The sequence below is a fragment of the Polypterus senegalus genome, chromosome 7 (assembly GCF_016835505.1).
Source record: "Polypterus senegalus isolate Bchr_013 chromosome 7, ASM1683550v1, whole genome shotgun sequence".
NCBI classification, from domain to species: domain Eukaryota; kingdom Metazoa; phylum Chordata; class Cladistia; order Polypteriformes; family Polypteridae; genus Polypterus; species Polypterus senegalus.
This window is the reverse complement of record NC_053160.1, coordinates 180967030-180992170: the sequence shown is the minus strand read 5'-3', so window position 1 is coordinate 180992170 and position 25141 is coordinate 180967030. Positions and strand designations below refer to the sequence as shown.

Below are 25141 nucleotides of genomic sequence, written 5' to 3'. Positions count from 1 at the left end.
AAAGGGCACTGCATGTCAACATCAAAACATCATCCCTACAGTAAAGTATGGTGGAGGGAACATCAAGATTTGGGCCTGCTTTGCTGCATCAGGGCCATCATTGAGGGGAAAATGAATTCACAAGTTTATCAACAAATTCTCCAGGATGATGTGAGGGTGTCTGTCTGTCAACTTCAGCTCAGAAGAGGCTGGGTGATCCAACAGGACAACGAGCCCAAACATCGCAGCAAATCCACAGCACAATGGCTTCAGAAGAACAAACTGTGCCTTTTGGAGCGGCCCAGTCAGAGCCCAGATGTCAATCCTACTGAATGACGTGAAGAGAGAGAGCCACACACAGAAGACAACCAAAGAATATGGAAGAGTTAAGGCAGTTCTGCAGGGTAAGAATCGGCTCAAATTCCACCTCACACGATGTGCAGGTCTGATCTGCAGTTAAAGGAAGCGCCTGGTTGAGGTCATTGCTGCCGAAGGAGGGTCAACCATTTATTAAATCGCAAGGTTCTCTTACTTTTTTCACTACCACTGTGAACGTTGAATGCGTTTGTAAAATAAAGACATGAAAGAGTAGAATTGTTTGTGTGTCGTTGGCTTAAGCTCATTGTGTATATCAGGACCTGGGACTTAGATGAAGATCAGATGAATTTTAATGGCCAGTTCATGCAGTAAAGCAGATCATTCCAAAGGGTTCACATACTTTTAACTTTAACTGTATGTGTATGGAATGTTATTTAATTTGAATAAAATCACTAAAATTAAAAAACAGGTGTACCTAATAAAATGGCCCATGAGTGGTGGATACCACCCTTCAAGACCACCAGGCTGCCAACTACGGGAAGATACTTAGGTACAGTTTCAGCTTTTTCTATTTAACGGGTTCATCTGCACGGCAAAAACAAACAAATAGAAAAATGCACCTTAAAAAATTGTGAGCACGCCATGTCTGACTTCACAGAATAAGCCAAACTGAAAAAGCGCGTCGTCTCAGCATTCAGACTTTTTCTCTTTATTTTCTTCATCAGTGGCTGGCCAACTGTCTGTTTTATTTTCCCACCCAGCCGAGAAGCTCAGAAAGTCTTCAATTTCCAACTCCTAGACGTCTAGTGGTGGAATTCAATTTGTCTGCGGTAAATGGGTGCTTAATTGGGACAAACGGCGCCACGAATGCTGAAGCAAGTTTATGAAATCCTAACACGCCGATGCCATGCCGCTGGTACTCTGGACTGAGCCCCTCTCTTCTCCCGTGTTATCTGTGACTGCCCACGAGAGGTGAGGAGAAGAGTTTAAGTTTACTGCAGAATGGTGTAATAAAAATATGCTTGGGCCAGAGGACACCATTGCTGGAAACCTCAGTAAATACGGCCGTTTATGTTACGTTTGTCACAGGGATTGGCCAAAAAAAAAAGTGATGCTAAGAGTGGCGGCCCCTCCGGGTCAGTGCGGGGGCGTAACGTACTTACAGTAAATGATCGTGACGAGAAAATAACCAATAAGCTGGTGTAAAGGCCAGCCCCGACACAGACAGGCGTAGGACACGGGTTCAAAGCACACAAGCGTTTGATTTTCGCTTTCTTCATGCCTTCCTCGTTCCCACAAGCACAACACAGTTAAAAAAATATTCTTTTTCCTTTTCCTTCTCTTTCTTTCTCCTCCACTTTCCCTCATCCTCCTCCTCCTCTTGGCTCCGAGTATCAACTGCTGGCTCCTTTTATAACGCCCCCTTCTGGGAGGTACAGTATACCGGTTTATACTGAAAACCGTTTTTTACTTTTGTTAGGATATGGATTTTTTCTGCAGACCCCCGTGACCCTGTGTTCGGATTCAGCGGGTTGGGAAATGGATGGATGGATTTTTTCTTATACCGCAATACCAGTTTAAACGGGGGTGTCAAACTCCAGGCCTGGAGGGCCGCAGTGGCTGCAAGTTTTCATTCTAACCCATTTCCTAATCAGTGACCAGTTTTCACAGCTAATTAACTCCTTTTCTCTTCATTTTAATAAGCCCTGTTTAAAGGATTCAGTCCTCTGAATTGATTTGTTTCTTCGTTAAATGGCAGCCAATCAGAAATGAGATGTGAAACGAGCCGACGGATGACCAGCTCAATTGGGTCTTCAAACTCCAACCAATTTCACTCCAATCCCTTTCTTATTGAGAAGCCAATTCTTGCTGTTAATTAAACTCGTTATTTAATTCCTTAGCTTGTTGCTGCTCTCATTCTGCCACAGCACACATTTCCAAAACTGTTGTTTTTCTGCTTTTTCTAAGAACACCATCCTAATCTTTTGGTGTCTTCAGAAATCAGCCTTACTGAGAACGTCACCTTTCTTTATTTTCAGATATTTTGTGATGGGTACAGGTGAGCTGGTCATATGGCAACTGTTTTGTGTCTCATTACTGTTTGGCTGCTAGTTAAGGAAAAAGAAATAACTATGGGGCCCGAGTCAATTTAATTAAAAGAAGTAATCAGCACTAATTAAGAAGATGGTAAGAATGAAAACCTGCAGCCACAGCGGCCCTCCAGGACTGGAGTTTCGACACCCCTGATCTAAACATGGTGCAGCGGGAAACTGTTTAAGGGGGGACGTTTTTCGCTTCTACGTTCTTTTAATAAATGTTGGTTTTAAGGCTGGAGGTGCGGTGTAGTGGTTAAAGCTTTGGACCTCCAACTCTTGAGGTTGGGGGTTCAAATCTTGCTACTGAAACTGTGTGACCATGAGCCAGTAGTTTCACCCAAGTCAAGTTGGGGAGCACGCACTGGTACAGTGCGTTGCCGTACCCACTACACGACGAAACAACTCGGGATCCCGGTTGGCAACCCCCCCCAGGAAGACAGCGTGGTCCAGTCCCACCCTCTATCTGCTGCAGCCAGGTGTTACGTGGGCAACCCCTTGGCCTGGTCCAGCCACTCGAGTCCCCAACAATGAGGGTCCAGTGAGCCGGATCACCCTCGGGGAAACGCGCCACATGGCCGTAGTGCCGTAACTGACGCTCCCTCTCAATGCAGGTCATGTGTCTCAGTCAGGACTCCATGAGCAACACAAAGTCAAACCAGCAGTCCCAAAGGATTTTCCGGAGAGACACAGTACCAATGGAGTCCAGTCTTCATCTCAGGTCACTGGATAGCATCCATGTTTCTCAACCATATAGCAAGACAGGAAGCACCAGGACTCTAAAGACTTGGACTTTCACCCTTTTGCAGAGATATATGTCCTTATTTTTGTTATGATATGGATGTTTCTTATACCGCAACACCGGTTTAAATAGCCTAAAAAACTTTCGGAACGTGACGCAGTGGGAAACTGTTTAGGGGGGGACTTTTTTCGCTGCTACACCGCTAACAAGCATGCAATGGAGTACAAGCGTGAGTGGAGGAATTGAGCTATGAAAATGGACAGAGAACATTCCGAAACTGAAGCTGTAGCAGACGATAAAGTTGAACGTGATGACACAGAAGAACTTTTACAGAAAAAAGGAGCCGTGTCTGTTATTGTCTGGAGATACTGTGGTTTTAGAAGGTTGGTTTTGGACCAAACAACTATTTACTGCAAATGCTGTCGAGCTAAAGTTGTCAACATGAGCAATTTGCTGCACCACCTTAGCTGCAAGCAAGTAAGGAACTAAGATTGGCCCCCTCCACGTCCTCAGGTAAAACTGAAAAAGCTGGAGGACACTCGAATCAGACGTCACTTGTAGACGCGTTTGCTAGAGATACTAGATATGACAATAAAAGCAAGCGGTGGATCGAGAAAACCAACGCCATTACAATCCATATACAGTGGTGTGAAAAACTATTTGCCCCCTTCCTGATTTCTTATTCTTTTGCATGTTTGTCACACAAAATGTTTCTGATCATCAAACACATTTAACCATTAGTCAAATATAACACAAGTAAACACAAAATGCAGTTTTTAAATGATGGTTTTTATTATTTATGGAGAAAACAAATCCAAACCTACATGGCCCTGTGTGAAAAAGTAATTGCCCCCTGAACCTAATAACTGGTTGGGCCACCCTTAGCAGCAATAACTGCAATCAAGCGTTTGCGATAACTTGCAATGAGTCTTTTACAGCGCTCTGGAGGAATTTTGGCCCACTCATCTTTGCAGAATTGTTGTAATTCAGCTTTATTTGAGGGTTTTCTAGCATGAACCGCCTTTTTAAGCTCATGCCATAGCATCTCAATTGGATTCAGGTCAGGACTTTGACTAGGCCACTCCAAAGTCTTCATTTTGTTTTCTTCAGCCATTCAGAGGTGGATTTGCTGGTGTGTTTTGGGTCATTGTCCTGTTGCAGCACCCAAGATCACTTCACCTTGAGTTGACAAACAGATGGCGGACATTCTCCTTCAGGATTTTTGGTAGACAGTAGAATTCATGGTTCCATCTATCACAGCAAGCCTTCCAGGTCCTGAAGCAGCAAAACAACCCCAGACCATCACACTACCACCACCATATTTTACTGTTGGTATGATGTTCTTTTCTGAAATGCTGTGTTCCTTTTACGCCAGATGTAGCGGGACATTTGCCTTCCAAAAGTTCAACTTTTGTCTCATCAGTCCACAAGGTATTTTCCCAAAAGTCTTGGCAATCATTGAGATGTTTCTTAGCAAAATTGAGACGAGCCCTAATGTTCTTTTGCTTAACAGTGGTTTGCGTCTTGGAAATCTGCCATGCAGGCCGTTTTGCCCAGTCTCTTTCTTATGGTGGAGTCGTGAACACTGACCTTAATTGAGGCAAGTGAGGCCTGCAGTTCTTTAGACGTTGTCCTGGGGTCTTTTGTGACCTCTCGGATGAGTCGTCTCTGCTCTTGGGGTAATTTTGGTGGCCGGCCACTCCTGGGAAGGTTCACCACTGTTCCATGTTTTTGCCATTTGTAGATAATGGCTCTCACTGTGGTTCGCTGGAGTCCCAAAGCTTTAGAAATGGCTTTATAACCTTTACCAGACTGATAGATCTCAATTACTTCTGTTCTCATTTGTTCCTGAATTTCTTTGGATCTTGGCATGATGTCTAGCTTTTGAGGTGCTTTTGGTCTACTTCTCTGTGTCAGGCAGCTCCTATTGAAGTGATTTCTTGATTGAAACAGGTGTGGCAGTAATCAGGCCTGGGGGTGGCTACGGAAATTGAACTCAGGTGTGATACACCACAGTTAGGTTATTTTTAACAAAGGGGGCAATTACTTTATCACACAGGGCCATGTAGGTTTGGATTTTTTCTCCTAAATAATAAAACCATCATTTAAAAACTGCATTTTGTGTTTACTTGTGTTATATTTGACTAATGGTTAAATGTGTTTGATGATCAGAAACATTTTGTGTGACAAACATGCAAAAGAATAAGAAATCAGGAAGGGGGCAAATAGTTTTTCACACCACTGTAGCTAACGTGTCACTGGACAGAGATTGTTAACATGAACAGAAAGTGAAGTTGGTTTACAAAAAAATATTTACTATTTATTCCTTTTCTAAGACATGTTTGGTGCAATACAACTTTTAACAAGCACCTCTGGATATTTTACTAAGTCTAAATGCCCCTTTGGATGGTGGAAAATATGTTGTCAAAATTATAGTTTAAGTTGTTTGCAAAATTTGTTAAATAAAAAGGTTCTATATTTTGACTGCAACTATCATGCAATGTGATTAGTGGAACTCCCTTGAAAACTAGCACTTTATGAAGCCATGCAAACCTGTATTAATACTTGAGTGCACATTAAAATGTTTTTTGTACAATTCTCATGACAGTGGAGTAGATTATTCTTAGTCAGCCTACTGCAGTGGAAAATGTGGTTAACATCCACTCATGCATGGGAAAAAAAAATACCATTGAATACCGTGAAACGTGATAATTTTAAAAAATACCGTGATATAGAATTTTGGTTGTACCGCCCAGCACTACCTAGTCAGGTAAAGTCACAGCGACAACGCGACAAGATGTCCAGAGCAGAGCGACTACGACGTCAGTAGGACACAGAGGTTTGAGCTACGAGAAAAGACAGAAGGAGATGAACATCTTCAGCTTAAACAAACACAGATTAAAAGATGACACAACTGAAGTGTTTACAATTATGAAGGGAATTGTGGATTTCTGTGGATCCAAGCCGTGACTTTAAAATCGGTTCAATAAGAACACGGGGGCACAGTTGGAAACTCGCGGATGGTAAATTTCACACACGTGTTACAACGGTTTTCTTCACACAAAGAACCAGAGACACGCGGGCTGCATTACAAAGTCATGTGGTGGACAGCAGAACTTGAGGGTTCTTCTGATTTTCACGTGATGTGATTTTAGATAAGAGAGACTAATAGGATGGACAAACTTTTTGGGCTGAGTGGCCCGTTCTCATCACAGATTTATTATATTCTAATGCTCTGCTTAGTGAGGGTCATTCAATATTTATGAAGAAGAAGCCACTGACGCGGTGGTTTAATTTGTCCGATCCAGAGCTCTGCTGGCGGTATCTGCGGTAGGTGTGCTCTTCCTGAACCATTCTAAGTATGAGATAACAACACACCCTGTGAGATAACAGATTGCAATCAGACAACAGTATTATCTGAGATAATTGTAAACCATTTGGGATAAGAGCATACTGTAACAACGTCCAAAATAAGAGCACAACGTCTGAGATAACACCATACCCTCCGAGATAACAGCCCACCGCCTGACAAAACTGCATAGCCTGTGAGATAACAGCATACAAATGGAGGTCACAATGTATGGTCTGAGAGAACAGCACACCACCTGAGATATCATCATACTGTCTAAGATAAAGCATACCCTCTATGATAACAACATACCCTCTGCGATAAACAACATACCCTCTATGATAACAACATACCCTCTGTGATAACAACATACCCTCTGTGATAACAACATACCCTCTATGATAACTGCATACCCTCTGTGATAACAAAATACCCTCTATGATAACAACATACCCTCTGCGATAAACAACATACCCTCTATGATAACTGCATACCCTCTGTGATAACAACATACCCTCTGCGATAAACAGCATACCCTCTGTGATAACAACATGTCCTCTATGATAACAACATACCCTCTGTGATAACAACATACCCTCTATGATAACTGCATACCCTCTGTGATAACAACATACCGTCTATGATAATAACATACCCTCTGTGATATCAGCATACCCTCTGCGATAAACAACATACCGTCTATGATAACAACATACCCTCTGTGATAACAACATACCGTCTGTGATAACAACATACCATCTGTGATAACAACATACCCTCTGTGATAACAACATACCGTCTATGATAACAACATACCCTCTGCTGTAAACAGCATACCCTCTGTGATAACAGCACACTGTCTGACATAACCTTAGCCTGTGAGATAACAGCATACCCTCAGGGTGCCATCCAGGACTACATGTGGCCTCTCCAATGCTCCTGTGTCAGTACTCATCACCTCTTGCCACACGCACCGTCGAGTGTCCGGGCCCACTTGTAGTGTTTTTTGGGGAGGGGGGAGGTTTGCCCCTCATTAGCTGAATCAGTTCCACCCTCCTCAAATAATCAGGCAACCCGTTAAGAACAGGACTGTGACTAAAAGGCGAGGGAGACAAATACAGCGGAAGGCTGGCACTTCAAATGTTTTTCTTTTTCTGACATTCAAACAGAGTTTACAAGTAAGTGGATGCAAACTAAAGTTCAACTTAAGGACTGCACTTATGAATTATAACTCTGTGTGTGCGGAACTGCAAAGGTCAGCACTATTCAGCCAAAGAGACACACACACACAAAATAAGGACCTCTTTGTTAAAGGTGGGCACCCAGGAGTAGAGGACGATCAAAGCAGGAGCGAGCAGTTCTGGATTTTGTCAGGAAAGCGGCTCACAGCCAATGGATTTGGGGTTGGGGTGGAGGGAGGTTTGGGGGGGGGGAGTTGGCTACACAAATTATAAAAACCTCAAGATACATGAAATGGCACAAAATAAAACAGGAAACCACGAGCCAGCAGAACACCCCCAATTCCTGTCTCCCTCTACTCGATTTTTGTTTTAACTGACAACCTTAGACAGAAAGGGAACAGCCAAAGGTCAGCGGTTATGAAAGGAATACCTTCACCCACCGCTGCTCCATAAACTGCCGGCATCTTGATTCGTCTCGATGAGTTCAGTGCAATATTTATGCCATCTTTGCCTTTTTTTGCCTCCCCATCGCAGTTTTAATTTCAACTTTGATCACATTAAGTCAAACACATCACGTCGCCTGTTGTTTTGGGATGGAGCCTACTTCATGCTTGGCAGGCCGGGAACATTTGGCTTCCCATGATATTTTTTGCGGACTTTGCTATCACTTAGTGCCAGACGTGTATTTTTTTTTTCTTTTCTGAATGGCGCAATACAGTAAATGACATTTATTAATGGCTTCATGTTCCTCAGAAGCCATATCTACGCTTGTCATTTGAATGGAGACATAGAGTTCTTAATAAACACGGGCAGCAAGAAGGAATGCTGGTTAGCGCCAATGCCTCGCAATTTTTTACGAGAGTGGCCGGCAGCACGGGACCCCCGGATGGGACGCTAGAATATTCTACTCACACTGGGGTGATTCACACCTGGGTGTCTGGAGCAATAAGTGCCAGCGACACTGACCACTGTGCCAGCCACAACAGCTGACAGTCCAGAATGTGAAAACGTCACAGCGGGCAGTGATTCGAACCCAATGTCCTTTAACGAATAATGAGACACAATGGAACTCATCCAGGAAATCGTCACCCCCTTCAAGTGCATTATTTAGTAGATGGCAGCCAAGACCACCTTGAGCCCGCATGCACAGGTCTCTCTTTCTCTGTCTAGTGTGGCACATCTGGAGACAGCGTCTGCCATTTTCTTCATTCTCCTTTGCAACACTGCTTGAGCTGTTTGAGGTGTCATGGGGATATCGGGAATGGACGACCTGTGTCAAGTTGAGCTGAACTGAGATCTGGACTCTCCGGGATGTTCACATTGGTCACTGCTGTGTAGCTCTGGCTCCATGCACGTTTCTTACAGACTCCATCAGGTGTTTCTCCAGGATTTCCCCCATCATTGAAAGCATCCAGAGCCTGCTGCAGAGAAACATTCTCACAACCTGACGCTGTCACCGCCAGGCCCCACAGTAATGATGGTGGTGTTCTGTTGGTAACGTTGTGGAATTGTGGGGTGTCAAACCGGGCCATCCCTTTTATTGTCCGGAGATAGAAACTTAAACAAAAATTAACCAAAGTAGTACTTGTTGATGTGTGTCCCTTCAACAGTTGCTCCAGTGGAGTGCTGGCTGGTAATGACGCCTCCTTCCCTCTGGGACACCCGGCCAGATCATAAGGGGTTAGGGTTAAATACCTTCACCGGGCAGCTTCTCGGCACCATAGGGGAAAAGAAGGAGATGACAGCATTAGCGCCCCCTCTTATCTTGGTGGGTCATTGCGTACCTTGATTGAGTCTGCAAAGAGGTCCTCCAATGTGTAGGCGTGACAATGTGTAGTGGTGAAACAACCAGGAACCTAACCCCACCGGGACACCTGGAGAAGGGAAGGAATGGGACAGGAGCAGTATCTTCCCCAGGATGTAAGAGGGCAGGCCCCCTGCATTGTATGCTTGGAAGCTTAACCCTGTAGGGGGCTGTGGCCACCACCAGGGGGTGCCTGGGCAGTTCCAGAGATATGGACTGCAGCACTTCTGCCACACCAGGACTCAGCTGACTTCAGAGTGCCTTTTGTGAACCTCTCGAACGAGATGGACGCTGTTTGTTTTTCTCTTTGCCACTCTCCCATAAAATTGTGACTGAGGCACAGTTGTCTGCATAGTCACTTCAATCTCAACCACTGCAGCATGTCACTCTTTTTTAGTTCTCAGAGGTCTTTTGGTGGCTTCCCTCACTCGTTGTCTTCTTCTTCCTTCACTTGTCTTCTTCTGCCGTCACTTGTCATCTTCTTTCACTCCTCATCTTCTGCCTTGACTATTCGTCTTCTTCCCTCACTAGTCATCTTCCTCCTCCACTCCTCATCTTCTACCCTCACTCCTCGTCTACTTCTCCCCTCACTTGTCTTCTTCTCCCTTCACTCCTCGTCTTCTTCCCTCACTTGTCGTCTTCTTCTCTCTCTCCTCGTCTTCTTTTTTATGGGCAGCCTGCCCTAATGACTTGGAGATTTTCTTGTCTCCAGCCCCAGTCGTTTGCTGTTCATGGAGTTCCTTGCAGTGTTGGTTTGTCATCATTGTGTTTGTTAAGCCACCATACTGACCCCCCCACCCACCACAAGCTGGACTTTCCACAACTGGGTACATTAAGAGAAGGTCACAGATGCCAGTAACTTCCTCTCTTCTTTCACCTGCAGCCTGGAGGACAAAACTCACTGATGTGACTTCTGGTCTCACCCAGAAGAATCCACCTTGTCCTCATCACGGGCTAATTAAGGACCAGCATTCCTGGAAGATGACATTAGAATGAAAAATGCAACATATTTTATAATTACAATGTTTGTTATGTGCCATCTGTTGGAATGACAAACACATACAGTATATGTCTCAGTTATATGCCATTTGATATGGGATTCGTAAAAACAGTGTTAATGTTTGTAATGTACCATCTGTTGGAATGACAAATGCAATGCATCTTATTATTACAATGTTTGTAATATGCAATCCGTGGGAACGACAAATGCAATACATCTCTGTTATATGATATTTGGTATTGGATTCGAAAAAGCAGTGCTAATGTTTGTGATGCACCATCTGTTGGAATGACAAATGCAATGCATTTTATTATTATAATGTTTGCGACAAATGTTATGCATCTGATTATTACAATGTTCCATCTGTTGGAATGAGAAATGCATTATTTTTATTATGGAATTTGTAAAAGCAGTGTTAATGTTTGTGAGGCGCCATTTGTTGGAATGACAAATGCAATGCATTTCATTATTATAATGTGCGTCATGTGCCATCTGTTGGAGTGACAAATGCAATACATATGTCTCTGTTATATGCCATTTTGTATGGAATTCATAAAAGATTTGTTAATGCCTGTGATGTACCATCTGTTGGAATGACAAATGCAGTGCAATTTAGTACTAAAAAGGTCTGTGATGAAAAATCTGTTGGTATGATACAGACATAGCAATTAGTGGGACACAAAGACAGATAATCAGACTATTTGACCCTTAATAAGGACCCAGTGACATGTGCACTCGTAAAGCTGTTCCTTTTTAACGCCACTATTCCATTCTTTTAGCCTTGCTTTTCATTTATTATCCCAGACCTGCTGAGGGTCCACCCACCTCATTAATTAGCCAGTTGGCCAAGTGTGTTCTGTGGCCGCAGGGTTTTCAGTCAGTGGGGAAACAACTACTGTACCTCTCGGCAGCTTGAAGTTTTTGTTAAAGGTATTCTGGTGAGGATAATTAACATGTAATTAGTCATTCTTTAGATGCCGATACCGTGTAGGGTGGGGTTCTGGGGGCCCAGTTATACAGGGCACGCCTGGACGCTGAAGTGGCTTAATTAGCATGCGAGGAGCAGCACAATAAGCAGAAGACACAATTTGTTTCAATTTGTACAAAGTCTCTCCTTTTAGCGACCCTGCAAAACAGCAAAGACCTCCTGAACCACACAGGATAATTAGCGAGTTGTGATATTCTAGTAAATTACGGTCTTGGCCTCTGGAGAAAAGAGAAATGTGTGGTGGAATGTAAGAGTGAGTGCAGCCAACTCCGCCTGACCTATAAAGAGAGTTTAAGCAAACTAAAAGACCCCACGTTTGTATGGTGGCCTGTGAATGAATGTGTACTTTACACCTAGGTGGGGATATTTGTTCAGTCAAGCCTATGCCCCTCACCTGAGCAGTAAAGAAATGGTCACCTTTGTTTTAGGATTTAAAAGCAATAGTAAGGTAACAGTAAAGTCTCTGATACCAATTGGCCTCCTTTTCCATTCTTTCCTCTTCATACATAATTTAAAATTTTATTAAAATACATGCTTAGAGACACAGAGACGCCTTTCTACTGCCTGTTGTCTTCCAAGAAAATAAAACAGTAATGACACATCCACCTAAATAAAAGGACAAGTGTCTCTGACTCTGTGTGGTTGCTATATCTCTGTCACTGCAAAAGATGGGGCATCACAAACATTTTTTTGAGGCACTTGTCATTCCAACAGATGGCACATCACAAACATCAACACTGGTTTTCCCAAATCTAATATGAAATGGCATATAACAGAGACATATGCAGTGCACTTTTCTTTCCAACGGATGGCACATCACCAATGCCTGAAGTAAAAAATGCATTGCACTTGTCATACCAAATGGTGGCACATCACAAACATTAACACTGCTTTTATGAATCCCATACCAAATGGAATATAACCGAGACATATATATTGCACCTTCCGTTCCAACAGATGGCACATCACAAACATTAACACTGTTTTTCCCAAATCTAATATGAAATGGCATATAACAGAGACATATGCAGTGCACTTTTCCTTCCAACAGATGGAACAATCTATCTATCTATCTATCTATCTATCTATCTATCTATCTATCTATCTATCTATCTATCTATCTATCTAATATAGTGCCTTTCACATATATCTATCTATCTATCTATCTATCTATCTATCTATCTAATATAGTGCCTTTCACATCTATCTATCTATCTATCTATCTAATATAGTGCCTTTCACATATATCTATCTATCTATCTATCTATCTATCTATCTATCTATCTAATATAGCGCCTTTCACATCTATCTATTTATCTATCTCTATATTTAGTTTAGGTCCCACTTGCTCATCCTCAGATATTTCCCTTTGCTCCTATGAAGACCCTTCCCTGTTCAAATTGAAATCAGCAAAGCCTTCGGGTGTCAAGGCCCCTTCATCAGCCCCAGTAGTTTTTCTGATGCCCAGGATTGCTCTGCCCCTGTGCCAGAAGGGTCCTGTCGTACCAAGATGGTTCAGCACCATTGCTCTAAGGATGTTTTTCCTATCCTTCCGCCTCCGCAAATGTATAATTTAGTAAAGACGTCTGCCATTACCGAGGGAGTGTGGAGCTTAAGCAGATCCTGCCTCGGGGAGCACGGCCGGCCGTTGTTGTTCTCACTTTTTCTGAATTCTACGTTTCTGTCTGTTCAGATGATCTGATTTCAGTTCACAAATAATGTTTTTTATTTTAATACCCAACCCACAGAGGAAATGCAGACAAACTCAAATCACAGGGATTCCTCTTGTCCCTGTTTCCCGTACAGAACGGTACCCAATAATTATGTGTGATTCACTGTGTGTTTTTCATTTGTAATGACACTTTATCGTTGTTAATTTGGGGGTTATGAGTAGGGGAGGTTCGCCAGGAGCCCTCCCCAAATGTACATCAGGCAGTTCCGGTAAGACAATCGTTTTCCTTGCACATCAGGGTGATATTTTAGTTGCGGAACTGACTCATCGTGCCTTTTAAAAATGTAATTATCCATCTTGTAATCAATGTTGTTGTTCTTTTTAATTGTGTTCCTCAATTAGATGTAGTAGATGTCGAGGTGTAGAGCAGAGTTTGTTAGGAGGGAACACGTTTTCATGGACTACATTAGAATAATAAGCTCTGCGTCTTTTTGTCTGTTTTTGGAGAACGGCTGACAAGAACAATCAGAAGTGGCAGGAGTGGGCACAATGGGGAAATAAATGACACAAAGTGAAAGTTTGTCATAAACTCCAAAGGACTGGATTATGGTTTGGTCAGCCAGCTGTGGCCATTATATTGATAATAATGACAGGCGTCTGATAGACAGTGTGCTCACCCCGTGTCAGCTTCAGTTGGTGTGTATCTGACTTTCTCACACATGGCACAGCCCCTGGCACACTACAATAATGTGAGTCCTGTGGCACCCGTTTAATGTGGCTAGAGCACCTTGACAGGATGGTGGCACATAATGTCCTGCTTGAAGAAATGCACTCGGGAAAGTGTGGCTTTCATACCCAATTCAGCGCTCCATCCCTCCGTCTTCATAACCCACTCATCCAAGGTTAGGGCCGTGGTGCAGCTGGAGACAACCCAGGGGCAGGAGCAATCTGTGGACTGGGTGCCAATCAACCACACACACACACAGAAAAAGCACCAGTTCATCTAACATGCCAGTCTGTGCACGGATGAATCCCATTTTCTTCATTGAGGAAGCCCTGTGTAATTACTAAACCTGCTGGGAAGGCAATTAAATGTTCATTCCTTTTTTTATTCTCTGTACTACTTAATTATAACTGACTTTATTTAAGGTATTACTTATAAAAGACTTTGTTGGGTGGTACGATTTGTGTTTTTTCTTCTTCATTCTTTAAACGGTAGATGAGACAGTGTGAGCAAATAACAGTTAATATATCTGGGAGAAGAGACCCCCCCCTACCCCACCCCCTGTCCTCGCTTCTCTACATACATATCCCATCATGCTGTGCCACACAGTCGCTCACCCCAGCGTCAAGTCCTACTTTCAGATATTGCCATTAACCATAATTTCCTGGGTTATTTCCAATATGGACTGGCTCTGAAAGTGACACAGTAAGTGGCGTCACCTCAAAGTGACACGCGGCCACTAATTACTGATGGCAGCGTGGACTGACTGGGAGTGATGGCAGCTTTGATTTCCTTTGTGGGTGTGGAGTGATACGAGCTAAAGAGGTGGTACCATATGATAGATAGATAGATAGATAGATAGATAGATAGATAGATAGATAGATAGATAGATAGATGATAGATAGATAGATAGATAGATAGATATATAATAGATATAATAGATAGATAGATAGATAGATATATGAAGACACTATATAATTAATAGATAGATAGATAGATAGATAGATAGATATGAAAGGATAGATATAGATAGATAGATAGATAGATAGATAGAAAGGCACTATATAATAGATAGATAGATAGATAGATAGATAGATAGATAGATAGATAAATATGAAAGGCACTATATAATAGATAGATAGATAGATAGATAGATAGATAGATAGATAGATATGAAAGGCACTATATAATAGATAGATAGATAGATAGATAGATAGATAGATAGATATGAAAGGCACTATATAATAGATAGATAGATAGATAGATAGATATGAAAGGCACTATATAATAGATAGATAGATAGATAGATAGATAGATAGATAGATAGATAGATAGATAGATAGATAGATAGATAGATAGTTTGCCTTATGACATTCTACTAACATGGTCAGTTAAAGTACTAATAATTTCCCCTCATGACACACTGAGACACACTCACCTCCCTGAGGCAGGCATAAATGGGGCACACAAGCACTCTGAAGGGTTCGCCCGAACTGCTCCTCATGGTACCGAAGACTTCGCAGAGGAATGTGATGAAGCCAAGCCAGTGCTCAACGTCCGACTGCTGCAGCTCATCCCTTTTCGTAAAGTCGTTCTGCAACAGAGTAAGAGACAGAGCTTCACTGATCGTGGACAGTATACCATTGCATTACGATTTTGTACAGAGAAGAGAGCACACCAGTCGAGCAGGAGGACATGGAGAGGTCTGACGACAGCTGAAGGAAGCCCCACCAAGTGAGTTGCGATAGTTGAGTTAGGGTCCTGAAGATGGAGTTGCATGATAAAATGAGTGAGGAAGGGCTGAATCACCTCAGTGTTACAAAGAAAGAAACTACAGGATTGGCTCATTGAGGAAATACATTTGATGAATCAAAGTGATTCCTGACTGCCACTGATAGTAAAGGGTGGGTGACGTCCTCCGTGGGTGATGCTTAGAGACAAACCTGAGGAAGGAGATTGGGAAGGCAAATTCAAAATGTCAGAGTTTGAAAGCTTGAGTTTAAGGTGATTTGTATTCTTCTATGAGGAGACAGCTAGAGATCTGGGGACTCAGTTATAAAAGTTTGCTTGGAGCTGAGGATGAAGAAACGCACCCACCACAAAAACAGCAAAATACAAAGGCTTAAAAAAAAATATCAGATATATAATACCGGGCGTCCGCACATTTCTACACAATTTAGAATCCACATTCACCTTGTGAATGTGCGTACCACGTGAACGCACCTCGAACACCACCCTGGAACATCCATATATATAGTATGCTAATTAACCTCATACATACAGCTGTGGTCAAAAGTTTTGAGAATGACACAAATATTAATTAAGTTTGCTGCCTCAGATTTTATGACAGCCATTGGCATCTCCTCCAGAATGTTCAGAATGGGTGAGCAAATGAATTGCAATGAGTTACAAAGTCTCTCTTTGCCATGACGATGAACTTCATCCCCAAAAAAAACAATGCATGTCAGCCCTGCCACCACAGGACGTGCTGACGTCTCTTCAGTGATCCTCTCGTTCACACGGGTATGAGTGTCGATGAGGACAAGGCTGGAGGTCACTCTGTCATGCGGACTGAGTTACAATAGAGAGGTGAAGAAGGCTTCAGGGCGCTCAAGAAAGTCCACCAAGTGCCACGACCATATTCTAAAGGTGATTCAGCAGTGGGCACCACCCGGGTAGAGGATGCTCAGGAATGGCAGCAGGCAGGTGTGACTTTTGGAGGATGGCCTGGTGGGTGTCAAGAAGGTCAGCAGAGAAGCCAAGAAAAACATCAGGGACAGACTGATATTCTGGGATTGGACTGCTGGGGGAAAGTCATTGTCTCTGATGAATCCCCTTTATGATTGTCTGGAGAAAAAAAGGTGAGCGGCGCTACCATCAGTCCTGTGTCAGGCCAACAGTAAAGCACCCTGAGACCCTTCACGTGTGGGGTTGCTTCTCAGCCAAGGCAGTGGGCTCACTCACAATTTGGCCTAAGAAGACAGCCATGAATAAAAAATGGGACCAAAACATCCTCTGAGAGCAACTTCTCCCAACCATCCAACAACAGTTTGGTGACCCACAATGCCTTTGCCAGCATGATGGACCACCGGGTTATAAGGCGAAAGTGACCTTCATAATCCCATTGAGAACTTGTGGTCAATCACTCCTAACTTTGTTTCTCTTGGAGTAGAGAACGACATTCGGGACGACAAGTGACGTGACTTCCTGCCTCGACCTTTCTGCCCCGAAGAGCCGTGACCAGGAGTCAAATGAAATCGAGGACCCTGTTTTCAACGAGGAGGCTACATCTGATAGACAAGCAGAATACTGAAAAGAACAAGAACGGGCCACTGGTCCTCTTGATGGATCAATGTGGGGGCCGATTTTCACGGTTTATTCAACGGGGGTCTGCCTCAACGCCCCCAAAAAGGCTGACGGTGTTTCTCCCACACAGAATAGCATCCATTCATTTCAAGACTGGCCAACAACACTAAAGGCTCTTTTGTTTTGAATGTGTTTATCTTGTAGGTGTTTTGTAATGTTGGACATCATTGATCTTCTACATAGCCAAGTTATGCATTCTCAAAATCTCAGTTCAATTTATCTTTATTAAGGTGATATAAAGGATGGCAGGCATGGGTTGGTGTCCCCACTGGGATACTGCGTGATTCATTACCTGATAGTACCGAACGGCCAAGAAGAAATGCAGGTTAATAAAATAACAGTGGGAGGTTGAGCTTTTAGTTACAGGACCCCTAAACTGTGGAGTGGTCTGCCTGCTACTCTAAGAGATGCCCCTTCACTCTCAGGCTGAAGACTCACAACTTCAGTTTAGCACACCCTGACTAGAGCTGCTGGTTAACTGTGCAGACTCCATCTCTGTTGTTGGTCATTTGCACTAAAACATAAGTAGCATGACAGTTAGAATTTGTTACTAACCCTCATCTATTCTGTTTCTCTTCTCGGTACTCAAATGTGGCACTTGGTGCCACGGCCCACCTGCCAACTTTTTCTGTCAGTCTAAAGTAAAGTCATCTCTGATGGAGGAGCACAGGAATTGTCAGGTAGAGGGGTCCTTACTGACTCAGCTGTGGAGTGGCCAGTAGGAGGAGGCAGCTTGATGGCCGAGGTCTCCAGGACTCTAAACAAATCCAAATCGTATTATGGGATATCATCTACTGCTGAACTCTGCTCTGTCCTTGTAATAGTTTTATTTTACTATTATATTGTATTGAAGATTACTTGTGTTCTGTTCTGCGTATTGTATTGTATTTTTTGACACCCACTTCACGCCCAACCTACCTGGAAAGGGGTCTCTTTTTGAACTGCCTTTCCGAGGTTTCTTCCATTATTTCCCTACAAGGGTTTTTTTGGGAGTTTTTCCTTGTCTTATTAGAGAGTCAAGTCTAGGGGGCTGTCAAGAGGCCGTGGCCAAGTCCATTGCTGCACGTCTTGTGTGATTTTGGGCTATACAAAAATAAATTGTATTGTATTGTATCGTATTGCATAGCACTGCATTGTATTGTATTGTGTTGCGTTGCGTTGTGTTGTATTGTGTTGCATTTCATTGTATTGTATTGTGTTGCATTTGTATTGTATTGTATTGTATTGTATTGCATTGTATTGTATTATATTGTATTGAATTGCATTATATTGTATTGTATTGCATTGTATTGTACTGTATTGCATTGTATTATATTGTATTGTATTATATTGTATTGCATTGTATTGTATTGTATTGTATGAATTGCATTATATTGTATTGTATTGCATTGTATTGTACTGTATTGCATTGTATTATATTGTATTGTATTATATTGTATTGCATTGTATTGTATTGTACTGTATTATATTGTATTGTATTCCCTGCCTTTAGGAGGTTGGTAGGAGGTAGTAGCCTTGGAGTAGATATACTGATATCCTGACCAAAGCTCCTTAACTGGCGAGGAGTCCAGTGTAACTGAGAAAGAGGGGGAGAATTTGTATTCAGATCAATGGCTCTCCCAATATGCTAGATGGCAGCACACCCAGGCTAAGATTCCCAGAAGGACACATGCAAGGCATGCTGGGAGCTGTAGTACTATGGGAGTAGTCCTATTGGGTTCTGGCACGGGGAGCTGCTGGGATTAGTAATCCCTAATCTGGTGCTTCCTATGGCACCAGAACTATCCCTAAAAGAAGCCCTTTGACCTCATCCAGGGGAGCTGGAGTCGGGTGCAGAGGACAGACGAAGCTCACCTGGGAGGTGTTGGAGGAAGAAGCAAGAAAGGAAGACAGGGAAAAGAACTGGGGGTTTGTGTTGGTGCCTATTAAAAGAAGTGTTTTTGAAAGGTAATTTATAATAATAAACCTTATGTTTGCACCTAGGACTTGTTTCTGTGTGGTTGGGCCTGGGGTTTGGGGTGCTGCAATGCCCCTTACTGGTCACAGTGGTCTCCAAACACCAATCGGAGCTCTTCTATCTTGTCCCGAGCCGTGTGTGTTCCCTTGGCAGGCCTGCCACTCCACTGAAATATTGTTTTTTCAGCACTCTCCTCAAAAATTGAAAATGTTTATGACATAATCAGCAAGGAATCAAAACTACGCCACAATTGCATTGGTGTGTGTGATTTCCTTTTTATTTCCTTCTTTATTTTTCTTTCTAAATTATGGATTGCCAATGCCATCTGGCCCGATTTTCTAAACTTGCGAATTAAAAAGCATGTCTCCGACAAACGAAGAGCGAAAAATCCGAAGCGGGAATCCGTATTTAGGAACCAGAGTTCAAAAGGCCAGCTCCAGCATGTTGCTCTCAAAAAGCATTCAAGGTTCGGAAAACCACAGGAAGTTCCACAAATAAAGTAACAAAGCAGGCGGGGTGGCGGGTTTGGGTTTTTTCTTTTTTTTTTTGCTCTCCCCCCCCCACCCCTCTCTCTGTCTGTCTTAAAAACGATCCCAGTGGTTCTTCTGCAGGAATTGCTGCAACCACCACTGCCAAGTATGGAATTCCACGGAGGAGATGGAGCCGCTTACAGTATGGCAGTCTCACCACATCCTGGAAACAGCGTCTAGCGGTGACAGAGGAAAATCAGCAAAGGAAAATAAGCTTCACTTTCTTAACTGCTGTGAGCCATTTTAATAGGTAATGTGGTTTGAAAATGAATGCAGAGAGAGCAGTTTTGTGTTTTATTATTTTGAAGCAACAGGCAGCATATGTTGAAAAAGAAAAAAAAAAAAAGGCAGAAGAGCCAGAGCTGGCAGGCATACTGGATATCAAGCGGAGAGAAACATTTGGGAAATATTAAGTTGACAGTAAGTAGCGACCAAGTGGTGTCCAGGGCGGGATACAATACAATACAATACAATACAATTTATTTTTTGTATAGCCAAAATCACACAAGAGGTGCCGCAATGGGCTTTAATAGGCCCTGCTTTTTGACACAACCCCACAGCCTTGAATCTCAGGGGTGTCGAACTCCGGTTCTCGATGGCCGCAGTGGCTACAGGTTTTCATTCTAACCCTTATCCTAATCAGTCAGTAGTTTTCACTGTTCCCTTCTTTTCAATAGCCCTGCTTTTAAGGATTTGGTACTCTGAATGTATTCCTTTCTTCATTAAATGACAGCCAAACAGAAATAAGATGTGAAACGAGCCAACAGGTGACCAGCTAAACTGGGATTTCACTCCAACCAATTTGTTAATAAGAAGCTGATTTTTGCTGTTAATTAAACTCGTTATTTAATTCCACAGCTTGTTGCTGCTCTCATTCTGCCATAGCAGACATTTCCAAATTTGTTGATTTTTCTGTTTTTTATAAGAACAACGTCAAAGTGTTTTGGCGACCTGAGAGATCAACCTTAGTGAGACCACCTTCACCTTTCTTTATTTTCAGATATTGTGTGATGGGCACAGGTGGGCTGGTCATATGGTGTCTTGTTTGATGCCTCATTATTGTTTGGCCACTAATTAAGGAAAAAGCAACAACTAAGGGGCCTGAGTCAAGTTAATTAAAATGAAGGCAAAAGAAGTTAATTAGCAATAAAAATGGCTCACTAATGAAGAAGATGGTTAGAATGAAAACCTGCAGCCACTGCGGCCCTCGAGGACCGGAGTTTGACACCTGTGCTCTAAGAAGACAAGAAAAAAATGAAAGAAACCTTAGGAAAGGCAGTTCAGAGAGAGACCCCTTACCAGGTAGACTGGGCGTGCAGTGGGTGTCAAAAAGAAGGGGGTCAATGCAATACAATACAATACACAGAACAGAACAAATCCTCGATACAGTATAAAAATAAACATTTTAGAAGTACGGAGTAGAATTTAACAGTAGATGATATCACATAATATGATTTGGATGGATCCTGGCCAGGACATGGGCCAGAGGAAGGTACTGTTACACCGGAGTTGGCATCTCAACGACCTCAGAAGGGCACTCTGATTGGGTTTGGGTACCTGGGACGTCGGGACTGTAGGTGACCCCATACACTGGGTGGCAGGAACCCATCTGGAGAGGCACAGCATGGGTACCCGCAGGGCATCATGGGAGTTGTGATCACCAGGGCCGTCTTAACGCATGGGCATCAGTGCTGTGCAAGTTCACATCTCACAAGAACTCACTCAGAGTTCAGTCCACAGATTAAAATGAATAAATTCACATTCATAGGTCACCATTTCAATTTGGAACTCGTTCACATTCAGGTCATTTTGTATTTTTTAAGGAGTGAGAATAAATGAGCTGTCAGTTTATTTTTTTTTAAATTTTGCATGCCTTATATTAGGCTTTTGGAACTGTTGCTTTTTGTCTGCGCACTGCGTCAGTTCACGTGAGCCGCTCGGTGTACTTGCATCGAAGGTTCCCAGCTGTGCTGGTGCCATCTCGTGCTATTTCCATGGCTGTATTTAATGTTACCTTAGTCCTGGCACTTAAAACTTTCTCTCGCAGTTTCGCTGAGTTTGTGCAAAACACCACCCTGACCATCTCATCTTCCTCTCCATAAACACAGTCCTTCACCCGTGAATATTTAGCGGCAGAGTTTCTATTGGATTGCCGCTGACGGACGGCCTTATATGGGCAGGCACTAAATTACAAACGCCAGCGGCAGCCTGTCTATGAACTTAATTTAAAGTGTAGGTTTACATCGTTTCGTTTCGAGTAGCAGAACTCATGAACATGGTTGTATATGTCACTCGCTCGCTTCTTATTGTTTCGCTGCCTTCTCAATTATATGATGCACGTTTTCTTCAGCACTTTTTGGAGGTCTTCCTGGTTTTCTACGTACTGCGTGATTACGTGGGAGGCCTGATGATGTCACAGGAATTTCGAGCTCAACTCCATTACAGTAAATGGAGAAAAACAGCTTCCAGTTATGACCATTACACGTAGAATTTCGAAATGAAACCTGCCCAACTTTTGTAAGGAAGCTGTAAGGAATGAGCCTGCCAAATTTCAGCCTTCTGCCTACATGGGAAGTTGGAGAATTAGTGATGAGTCAGTGAGTGAGTGAGTGAGGGCTTTGCCTTTTATTAGTATAGATTACAGTGCTCTTCAATAAAATACAATAATTATGAAGACCTTTTTATTTAAATACACTTTATTGAGTTACACCCAGCAACAAGCACGTATAACAATTGTGATAGATGGCCGGCCGTTCATCCATGCCAATACCCCCACGACGCCAGGTGGAGCCCTCCCTGCAGCATGGAGGGCCCCCGAATGCCAGCAGGGAATTATGGGCATTGGAGTCTTTATTCACAGCCCTGCTGGATACCATGGGGGCCGATAGAAGGCGCTGCAGGGAGGAGCAGTGACTATTTTAATTATGCCCCGGAAGTACGTCCGAGTCACATGGACACGGGGAATGACGTGCTTCCGGGGTGAAGAAAAGGACTTTTTATCTGACCCGGAAGTGATAGGAGATCGCATGGACTGGGGATTGAAACACTTCCGGGTCAGGGAATATAAAAGGATTGTGGGAACTCCCAGACGGGGAGCTGAGCTGGCTGGCAGGGTGGCAACGCGTCTGGGAGTGGAGGATTGATTATTGTTATTGTGATTGATTATTGAATGAGTATTGTGGAGAGGAGGGTGCTTTGTGCACTGTGCTGTATGAATAAAGTCTACTTCTGGTGTCTGGCATCTTGGACAAGGGTTCAAAGGAGCGATAGCGCCCCCTATCTGTCACACCATATATGCTTAATTTCCTCCCAGTCCAAAAATAAATTAAATATCGTGAAATTCGGCACTATATAGGTGCCGACTTGAAATAGACTGACAGCGGAGGCACGTATAAAAATGAACAAAAAGATTTATGTTCTTCGTCTTTTGGCTACGCCTTCCTCGTACCCACAGACACAACACAGTCCCCAAAACACACTCTTCTTCCTCCACTCCTCCTCCCTGGTATGCGTTCTCCTCCTCCTCCCGTCTCTCGCCCCGAGTAGCGGCTGCCGGCTCTTCTTGTAGCCCACCCGGAAGTGCGCCGGGTGCTTGTTGACCCAATTCAGGCTGCACTTCCGGGTGTGGCTGCGTTCCCACCCAGACGGGCTCAGTAAGCAGTGCAGCTCCCCCTGGCGCTGGCCACAGAGCCCAACAGGACTGAGCTCTGGTGGTCCACAATTGTGGGGGCTGCCACCAAGCGTTAGAGGGATCGTAGTGTGCAGCCCATGTCTGCTCCCCCAGATTCTGTGCCAAAAGGGCGTCATGGCCGTCCGCCACAATATATGCAAGTATCCATATAAATTAGATAGATAGAGATAGACAGATACTTTATTAATCCATCCATCCATCCATTTTCTAACCTGCTGAATCCGAACATAGGGTCACGGGGGTCTGCTGGAGCCAATCCCAGCCAACTCAGGGCACAAGGCAGGAATCCAATCCCGGGCAGGGTGCCAACCCACCACAGACTTTATTAATCCCAAGAGGAAATTCACATACTAAAATTACCCGTGTTTCCAACTGTGTGACACAAATGGTGACTGTGGAACCAGCGTGTAGGTCAGGGGTGTCCAGGTCCCGTCCTGGTGGGCCGCAGTGGCTGCAGGTTTTCATTCTCACCCTTTTCCTAATCAGTGCCTAGTTTTCGCTGCTAATTAACTCCTTTTCCCTTCACTTTTAACAGCCCAGTTTTAAAGGATTCAGTCCTCTGAATTGATTTGTTTTTTCATTAAATGGCAGCCAAACAGAAATGAGACGTGAAACGAGCCGACAGATGAACGTCAGACTCCAGCCAGTTTCACTCCAACCAGCTCCTTAATGAGAAGTACAGTCTTGCTGTTAATTAAAGCCGTTATTGAACATCAGGACTTGTTGCTGCTCTCACAGCCGACTGCCGATTTTCTGTTTTTTCTAAGACCACCGTCAAGATGTTTTGGTGACCTGAGCAGACCAACATGACCTTTCTTTATTTTCAGGTTAGCTGGTCATGTGACGGCTTGTTTTGTGTCTCCCTGTTGTTTGGCTGCTCAGTAAGGAAAAAAAAAAAAAACAACTAAGGGGTCTGAGACAAGTTAATTAAAACGAAGGCAAAACAAGTTAAGTCAGGGCTCTGGCTGGGCCATTCAAGAACAGTCACAGAGTTGTTGTGAAGCCACTCCTTCGTTATTTTAGCTGTGTGCTTAGGGTCACTGTCTTGTTGGAAGGTAAACCTTCGGCCCAGTCTGAGGTCCTTAGCACTCTGGAGAAGGTTTCTGTCCAGGATATCCCTGTACTTGGCCGCATTCATCTTTCCCTCGATTGCAACCAGTCGTCCTGTCCCTGCAGCTGAAAAACACCCCACAGCATGATTCTGCCACCGCCATGCTTCACTGTGGGGACTGTATTGGACAAGTGATGAGCAGTGCCTGGTTGTCTCCACACATACCGCTTAGAATTAGAATCAGACCAGAGGGTGTCTTTTAGCAAACTCCATGCTGGCTGTCATGTGTCTTGCACTGAGGAGAGGCTTCCGACAGGCCACTCTGCCATAAAGCCCTGACTGGTGGAGGGCTGCAGTGTTGGTTGACTTTCTACAACTTTCTCCCATCTCCTGACTGCATCTCTGGAGCTCAGCCAAAGTGATCTTTGGGTTCTTCTTTACCTCTCTCACCAAGGCTCATCTCCCCCGGTAGCTCAGCTTGGCCGGAGGGCCAGCTCTAGGAGGGGTTCTGGTCGTCCCAAACGTCTTCCATTTAAGGATTATGGAGGCCACTGTGCTCTTGGGAACCTTAAGTGCAGCAGACATTTTTTTGTAGCCTTGCCACAATTCTGTCTCTGAGCTCTTCAGGCAGTTCCTTTGACCTCATGATTCTCATTTGCTCTGACATGCATTGTGAGCTGTAAGGTCTTATATAGA

General features: G+C 43.6%; 1 protein-coding gene across 3 annotated transcripts in view; it reads right to left on the bottom strand.

The window, feature by feature from the left end:
• Positions 1-25141, bottom strand: part of ctif (CBP80/20-dependent translation initiation factor) — a 423275-nt gene that overhangs the window by 18543 nt on the left and 379591 nt on the right. For all 3 annotated transcript variants that reach the window (XM_039759672.1, XM_039759673.1, XM_039759674.1), the window contains one exon: positions 15289-15444. In XM_039759672.1, the coding sequence (XP_039615606.1) occupies positions 15289-15444 (156 nt within the window). The remainder of the gene's footprint in view (positions 1-15288; positions 15445-25141) is intronic.